Below are 8,555 nucleotides of genomic sequence, written 5' to 3'. Positions count from 1 at the left end.
AAAAAATTAACCACACAAGTTTTAAATTATGTAGATTGATTAGAGTTGTCTGTAACATTTGAATAATGTTTTCGAGTATGAGCAGTTAACCGACATAATTCGTATTTTCTTGACACTTTTTGTCTAATGTCCATTTCAGTTCTAATACGAGTACTATTTAGATGAATACTATTAGAGAAAAAAAATGTCAAGAAAATGTACACTATGTCGGTTAATTTGTAATACTCGAAAACATTATTCAAATGTTACAGACAACTCTAGTCAATTTATGTAATTTAAAATTTGTGTTGTTGTTTTTAATGAATGAATTATATTATTTATATATATTTGTTAATTTAAAAAAAATTGAAAAAAAAATCACTTAAGAAAGTCACATTTGCAAATTAAGACTTCCTAGTCGTCATTAGCACATACAACTAATAATGAAGAGGAAAATAAAAGTATTCTGATATATAATTTTCAAAAAGAATTTATAGTCGCTATTTGCAAAAGCGACTAATAATTTAAAAAAAAAAGTATTTTAGTATATATTTTTCAAAAAAGAAAATTTGATAATTTTTTTAAAACTAAGGATATTAAATAAATAAAAACCCAAAAAAATGTTGGAACATATTGTATATTTGAGAGGAATTGAAATTGAGAAGAAAAATAGAAAGTAAAAAAACAAAGATTGATTATCGACCTGAACAGTGTGGAGAATGTTCTGGTTAAAACATTTTCAGATTGTTCTTGGTTTTGAAGACTTTTTTAGAAATAGTTTTTATTTGATTCAATTACAACAAACTTAATCAACTTCTTACTATATTATAACTATATTCTAACTAACAAATTACAAATCAATTTGAATTACATTTAATAAAAAAAATAGCTCAACTTCTAAAAAAAAAAAAATCAATTAAGTCTTGAGCAACAAATAAACTAGAATTTTCACATTATGGTATGTCAAACAGCTCCACTCCTTAACCATTTCTATACTGGACAACACAAGAAAAAACGATGTTTTAGTAATAAAAAATGGCAAGAACGAAAACAATGTTAGAATTGCTTCTTCAAAACATATTCCCAACAGAGTACATAAGACAAAAGTAAATCTTTAAAATTGTTGCTAATAAATTTTTACCTTCGCTTCTTGAAAACACCTCTCTATCATCTCACCTTCAGGAAAGTTTTCTGTAACTAAAAATAATACTACCCTGATAAGAATTAAAAACATTTATAATGAGAATAAATAAATCCAGGATTTTTATTTCTTAATTTTTTTTTTCTTCAGATTTTCTTTCCCTCTCCCGTACCATCCATGAACACCAATTTGTCAAATGCATTGCGTCCACAACACCGTTTCTTCCTCACAACCTTCATAACAATGATAACAACACAAACACACACTCTCCAAATTCCCATCAACAAAAAAAACAATTCTTCTGATTTAATCACTCTCTCCATTTTCCTCTGGTCTTCCAAACACCGTTGTCACTACTCACTCGATTTGGACCGAATCGTCCCTGTCCTTCATCGCCTCACCCACCGTTACAAAACCCCCCAAACCATTCTCTCAAACTTACAATCTATTGGTTCTTTAAATTTCCCCAACACAAACACAAACCGTAACCCTAACACTTTCTTACTCTTGTTGAGGATTATTCATCGTGCAGGTGATCACATTATGCTTATTGACACTTTTCACCATATGGTACAATCTCACGGTTTTGTTCCGGATACATTTTCTCGTAATTTACTTATGGATTCTCTGTTTAGAACATCACGTTCCCAAATTGCTTTTTCTGTTTTCCAACACACGAGTTCCCCTAATTTCTTCACTTTCAACATTGCAGTTTTTCACCTTTCGAATTTGAATTACTTCAGTGATGTTGTAAATGTTCTTAGACAAATGTTGAGGTTGGGTTATTATCCTAATGATGTAACAGTTAATGCGGTTATGAATTTGTTTTGTAAAGTGAATGCCTTGTCGCAAGCTTGTCAGCTTTTGGGTCTCATGGTTGGTTTAGGGATTGAATTGTCTGTTAATGTTTGGACTGTACTCATTCATACGTGCTGTAAATTGCGTAGACTCGATGTTGCTATCGATTTGTTCCACAACATGATTCGAACTAGTTGTTCTCCTAGTGTTGTTACTTATACTGCTTTATTTAAGGCGTTTATGGAATCCAACATGGTGAATGATGCGTTGCATTTGTTGAATGACATGCTTTCTGTTGGCCTGGTTCCTGATTTAGTTTTTTATAATGTGTTAATTGATTGTTTTTCGAAGCTTGGAAGGTACGAGGATGCAATTCAAGCTTTTCTATGTTTGTCGGAACAAAAAAACATTAAGCCTGATTCTTATACCTTTACTTCATTGTTATCCACAATCTATTTGTCTAGACGGTTTCGTCTCTTACCCAAAATAGTTCGAGTTTGCAGACATATAGATATTGATTTAGTTTTCTACAATGCTCTTTTAAGCTTTTATGTTAAGGTTGGGTATCCTTCTTATGCTCTTGGGCTCTATAAGCGTATTATTGATGAAGGTTTAGAGCCAGATAAGCATAGTGTTGCTGGGCTAATAAGTGCACTTTGTGCTAAGAAAAGAATTAATGAAGCTGTTAATGTGTATCGTGGTGTTGTTATGAAGGCTGATGCTCACATCCATACTTTGATAACGACTGAGCTTATAAAGGCTGGTAAGTATCACATGGCTGCTGGTGTTTTTAGATTAGCAGCAGTCAAGGAATATCCACTTGACAGGGTAGCATTTGCTATTGTCATCAGTGCACTTGTTAGAAGTGGAAGAACTCTAGAGGCCAACATGTTGTACGACCAGCTGAAGGATAATGGTCTGGAACCTAATGCTCAGATATTTAATATGATGCTTTTCAGTTGGTGTAAAGAAAAAGATCTTCAAATGATTAAACAGTTGCTGAAAGAGATGATTGATGCAAGGATAGAGTTGTGTGACAGAAATTTCTTAAACTTGTGTAAATTTCCATGTAGTTTGTCTTTGTTGGCTGAAATGAGAGATTTGGGTTTATTATCTGCCAAAACATTGCATGCCTTAAGCTTTGAAAGGCACGCTGAAAGTGTAAAAGAAAAATATAAACATTGTGCTGAAGTTGATGCAGAATGGAACCTAGTTTTGGATTCATCCAGTTCTGAAGATATGTCTGATGTAGCTGTGTCAGTTTGTTGAGCTACTATGGTCACGACTACGGTGTAGCCAACTTCTGATTGAAGGGTTCATTCAATTCCTATATCACGACTCGGCAATCTATCCACAAACTGGTACTACTTATCTTGTATTATTTATTTTCATTTTTTCAGCGAGAATGGATAAATAATATTACATTCCAACTAATAATACATCATGTTGGAGTGCTTGTGTCTTCTTGTATCTTGTGTTTCTATCCCTTATTATTTGTCCTTGATTTTGATCTGCTTTTTCAAGATTGTGCAAATTGGTGTAGTGGTGGCTGATTTCAAGGACATATTTGATTGGAACTCTAGAGATTTGATTGAACATATCATGGTAACTTTGATATTTATAATTGTTTACATCACTTCGTTTTACAGCAAGCCTCAAAATTTGAAGTTTGTTTCACATCATGGAGTGATGTTCTTCTATGCTCATTTTTGTTTATCAGGTCCCTTTATGAGGAAGGAAGGTTCTTATGCCATGAATGTTTGCCTGCTTTATAATTAATCCAGTATCCCAACAGATTGCTGCTTCATGCTGTCACTAGCAAAAAATACCTGTGCATACGCACCGGTCACACGCCGTTGATTATCACAGGTAAGATAAAATAAAATATTATAAAATAAAATATTTCAATATCACGCAAATTACTTTCACAAATCTCTGCATCTTAGGCCTCATGCTAGTGCAACAACACATAACAACATGCAAGAGCCTTCTGCCTGAACTCATTCAAATCCACTTCTATTGTTTCCTTGTTTCTTTCTCAACCTTCAAGCAGGAGCGTAGAAAATAAATAAAAATGTTCCAAAACAAAAATATAATAAAGTTAATAAAATAGATCAGGTAGGAGTTGTTTATAGCCTACTGTGCTCAAAGACATTAAAGCCACATCTATCTATCTATAAACATTTAACAAATTTTCTTGTATCAAAGGTCATCATTTGAAGAGGTCTTTATAAATTATAATGGTCCCCAGGATATTTATCTTGAATGAAGACATAAACAAAATCAACGTGTAATAACTTCCAGTTCACATATTAGCACCTAAAATAAACATATCACACTATTGTCAAAAGGTACTATTTCTTGAAAGTCTATATACAGATCCAGCCTAACATAGTGGTTGAGGTAAAGTTATAAAACTTCCATTAGATTTAATAGAGTCACTCTTGTTTTATGCTTAGCAGCACCTTAATATTTGTAAACAATAGTGTAGTAATATGCTCGAGTTGAAATTATAAGAACGTAATTGGCAGGAATGTTGGTAATGCATAATTTGGTATTATTAGTTGGTGAGAGAGATATACCTTGAAAATCTTGCTTTAGGCTTTAGTCATGTAGGTGCTCTGCAGAATCAACATTTAGCCACATGAAGCTAGCAACTATTCTCTTGAGTGGCAACACAAACAAAAAATGGCTATTGTCCTTGCTTTAAAAAAAATGATTTTAAAGAGGAGCAGAGCAAACAAACAAACAACTGTTAGGTTTTTACCTAAATGAAAAAGAGCAAAACAGGTTTGTTTAATACTTTTATCACTAATTTTTCATCCAATAACATATACATCAGGGAAGATAAAATAATTAAAAAAAAAGTGAGATCAAGCTCAAACCATGAAAAAGAAACCAGCTTCTCATTTCACTCGTTTCACCTTCAATGAATCAATATTCCTCTGCTATAGCTAACAAGTGGCCTTTGCGTTTGTCACAGACCACACAGACCAGAAGCTGTAATTGAGCATGTTCAAAGTAGAAGAATTTGATTAAGTGAGAGGAGTACAGAGACAATATCAAGCCAAGTGGTTGGTCCCAGTTATGATGGCATTAGACAAGAGAGTTATGAATGGCTTGCAAATCAAAAACTAGTGTTGCTGCTAACCATTGGATGTTCAGTTGAACCGTGAAAGCAGGCTATGGTTTTAGTTTTACTATTCACGAAGCCAAAACCATCCTTAAGATTTCACAATTTTTACAGTGTAAATGCACTTAGTATTTTATCAATACGGAAAGAAGTATATTGCAGTTGCCCAATTTTAATTATCATGTATATCATGTTGAATTGTTTTAGAATCAACCAGAACTTAGTTGTCTCCTAGTTTCCCGTTGTTGTACCTACACTTGTAATTTGTAATTTTTGATAAATGGAATTTTTTTAAATGGATAAGATGGCAGAGCAACTGACTTGCAACAGATAACAATTTTTCCTAGCTCCATCTATCTTTTTCTGAGAAAGTTGATCCCTATTGCACGTGTTCGCTTCTCTGCATCTAAGTTTCCTGCTCGATTGCCCACACATAATCTTTTTTTGTCTCCTGTATTTTCTGATTTTACTGTTTTATATTAGTTTACTTGTTTATTATTCTTACTTAACAGTGCTGCATTTTATGTTTCCCATAAAAATTTCAAATTTCAAACAAGCAGTTTTTCCTTCTGCAGAATATTTCCTTTTTCCACTTTACCCCTTTGAGAGACCAGACACACCACTTCATCATTTTGGCGTTGAAGAGATGCAGTGCTCTGATTGTAGGAAAGATGAAGATTTCTAGTTTTTGCTTCGTGTTTATTTTTGTCTTTCATATGTTCATAACTTCTGTTTGTTTTTAATGTTAGTGTTGCAGATTAGCAGAAGATTGTGGCTTTAGTGTGGCGGTGAGCATTGTTGCAGAACTTCAGATGATTGATGTGTAAACTTGTCAAGGTTTTTAGAATATTTAGAGATTTCGAGATAGTGTAGATATGAAATTTGGATTTTGTACTGAAAATGATTTGATGTCACAATCATATTTTTGGACACAAATCAGCTTTCTCAGCAAGTTTTACACATAGCAAAAGTCTTGGCATAATTAAGGCACGCAATTAAGTTAGACTAGCTAACAGATCGAACAAGCAAGCTGGGTATAGCTACAGGTTATCAACAGTGGTATATAATTGCGTTTTCCCCATTTTTTTCTCCATTACCGTTGGGTTGGAGTTTAGAGCTACAAAGATCACACTATCTTTATATCACCATGTTCTGTATTATGCAATTCTATATGACATGATAGTTTTCTGAGTTTTAGGTGGACCACGTATTCCAGATTCAGATTTTGAGGTACATGGCAACAACTCAGCAAATGTATTGCTTATATTCATACATGTGTGATATAATTTGTTTCTATTTTATGGTATTAGTTTTTCCTCCTTCGATGGTTGTAGGCATATAAAAGAGGTGAGAAAAATACACATTTCCTATCCTCGTTTTTACGGTGAATGAACTTATGTAAGGGAGTTTAAAAGATGTAGTTCAAACTAAATGGTAGTTAAATTTTTTTTCTTCTTAATCTCAATCATTAATAACTTGGCAAAACTTTTTTCTTCTGATGTTTTTAGTCTGTCCTCTATTTTTTATTTTCACAGCAACGTTTACTTTCACAAATCAGGTTGCCATTGTTTCCCCAAGTTTCGTTGATTTTATCCTTTCCCATGTTTTCCCCTTTGATGAGGTAAGCTCCTTTGGAAGAGTTTCTTGATTTTGTAGATAATTCGTATCCTTGCTACATCTTGTGTTTTTATGTTGGAATTCTGTTTTTTTGTTGATCTGCATTTTGTTGGTAAGTTCTTTTTTATGTTTTGCTTTTTATCATTTTGGTTGTAATCTGTTTGTGTGCTGTCAGGAATTCCACATCGAGTAAAGGGTATGTTGGGGCCTTGGGGGTTAGTTCCATGATAGCATTAGAGGGCATGTCAGAGGGTTAATGCCATGATAGAATTAGAGCATATGACCAGAATGAGGTCTTGGGAGGATCTTAGTAGAAAGGTCTTACGGGAAAGGCGAGATTGATGCCACTAGGACATTCCAATTGTATACTGCCACCTTATCGACTAGACTCTCTAGTTTGTTGGACAAGAGGTAGCTTCTTCGTTGGATCCATGTGTCGGAGTTAGTTGGTGGTTAGATAGCATTGCATCTTATGTGTACTTGCATTTGTGTAGTAATTAGGATATGTGCTATATGTGCATTGTTGTTAATATGATTGCTTATGTATTTTGATATTGTGTAATATATTTAAATTGAACGCTAATATTGATTGGTAATAAATAAAATAATGTTGTACGTTTCTTGGGCATCTGTTATGCTCATTTTATATGTTTTATGTGCTTGTGTTGTGATTCTCACTCTATAGACCAACATTTTTTAGATGTGATACACTATATGAATCTTCTTGAAGTTCCTGCAATGTGACCTTAAAGGTTAAGGACTAGTAATTCTTATATTCTAGTTACATTAAGCTCTGGCCAAGTGACAAGGGGTTTCAAGATATTTTTGTAATTAGAAGTAATGCAAAAGTTTAACCGATTCTCTACAAGTTGTATGATATGTATGAAATAATAGTTTGGCATAATTGTTCTAATGGTCTCTTAACTTAATTTTAGATAATACTTCAGTCCTTTATCTTTTTTGTTTTTTTTTCTTTTTTTTATTTGGTCATTTATTTAATTGTAAGTAACAAGTTGATTCTTTATATTTTAAAATGTCAACAATATTATCTTTTATTTACATAAATTTAGAAAATTTATCAACATCTTCAAACGAAATTCATAAAATTCAATACCAATTTCAAAAAAATTCGTGTATTCATCAAATGCGTAATTCAAATATTCAAATAAATTCAAATTTTTTATATCTAACAACATCAAATAAATAATGAAAATATGTGTTTATTTGAAAATTTGAGTTTTGCATTTGATGAATTTTGATTTTATATTGAAGATAATAATTAATTTTATGGGCTTTGTTTGAAAATTTTGATGATTTTTTTAAATTGTTGTAAAAAAAGAATAATATTGTTGACATTTAAAAAAAATAAAAGATCGAATTGTTATTTAAAATTAAATAATGGATCAAATTGAAAAAAAAAAAGATAAAAAATTGAAGTATTATCTGAAATTAAGTTAAACGATAGAAACAATTATGTCTAAAAGTTTTTAAATTTCACTAATTATTTTTATTTAGGTTTCTTTTGCAAATCTGCATAAAAGATGTCACAATTTGGTATTAGAGCATGGTCTCTCCCCATCTCAACATGTTTTTGATGTGTGTTAATTAGTTTATTTAGAATTAGATGTATGCTAATATGAGTTTTTTTATACTATGTATTAAATGTTTATTTAAATATTATATCTGTGTTCATTATTTTGTGCATTGTTTGATCATTTTATGAATTGTTTGAATATCTGCACACTTAATCTTTATTTGAATGATTGGATTTAAACAATATAGTGATATATAATTTATACTGTGGATATATTGTTTGTTGAATATTATTTTAATAATATTAAAATATAGAGATGTGATGACATTTTTTTTATTTTAATTTTCTTAAAA

At 31.6% G+C, this 8,555-nt stretch overlaps 1 protein-coding gene across 7 annotated transcripts; it reads left to right on the top strand.

Moving 5' to 3' along the window:
- The first annotated feature begins 1,139 nt into the window (after positions 1 to 1,139).
- LOC101502747 (uncharacterized) lies at positions 1,140 to 6,502 on the top strand. Of its 7 annotated transcripts, none has more exons than XM_012712015.3 (6): positions 1,141 to 3,279; positions 3,443 to 3,523; positions 3,639 to 3,787; positions 4,902 to 5,166; positions 5,627 to 5,713; positions 5,809 to 6,502. In XM_012712015.3, exon 1 carries the CDS (start codon positions 1,298 to 1,300, stop codon positions 3,185 to 3,187), a length of 1,890 nt encoding a protein of 629 aa, XP_012567469.1. In that variant the 5' UTR covers positions 1,141 to 1,297; the 3' UTR covers positions 3,188 to 3,279; positions 3,443 to 3,523; positions 3,639 to 3,787; positions 4,902 to 5,166; positions 5,627 to 5,713; positions 5,809 to 6,502. The 7 variants fall into 7 exon arrangements, with proteins under 7 accessions (XP_027186825.1, XP_012567469.1, XP_012567468.1 ...); XM_012712014.3 differs by having other exon boundaries at positions 5,801 to 6,502; XM_027331024.2 differs by having other exon boundaries at positions 1,140 to 3,279; positions 3,462 to 3,523; positions 5,627 to 6,502.
- The last annotated feature ends 2,053 nt before the right edge of the window (positions 6,503 to 8,555 follow it).

This window comes from Cicer arietinum, chromosome 3 (assembly GCF_000331145.2).
Source record: "Cicer arietinum cultivar CDC Frontier isolate Library 1 chromosome 3, Cicar.CDCFrontier_v2.0, whole genome shotgun sequence".
In the NCBI taxonomy this organism is placed as follows: domain Eukaryota; kingdom Viridiplantae; phylum Streptophyta; class Magnoliopsida; order Fabales; family Fabaceae; genus Cicer; species Cicer arietinum.
The sequence above is the reverse complement of the archived record's forward strand: the minus strand, read 5'-3'. Positions and strand labels throughout refer to the sequence as shown.

Excerpts from the sequence above, each read along its gene's own strand:
- LOC101502747 (XM_027331024.2), top strand. The coding sequence starts at position 1,298 with ATGAACACCAATTTGTCAAATGCATTGCGTCCACAACACCGTTTCTTC.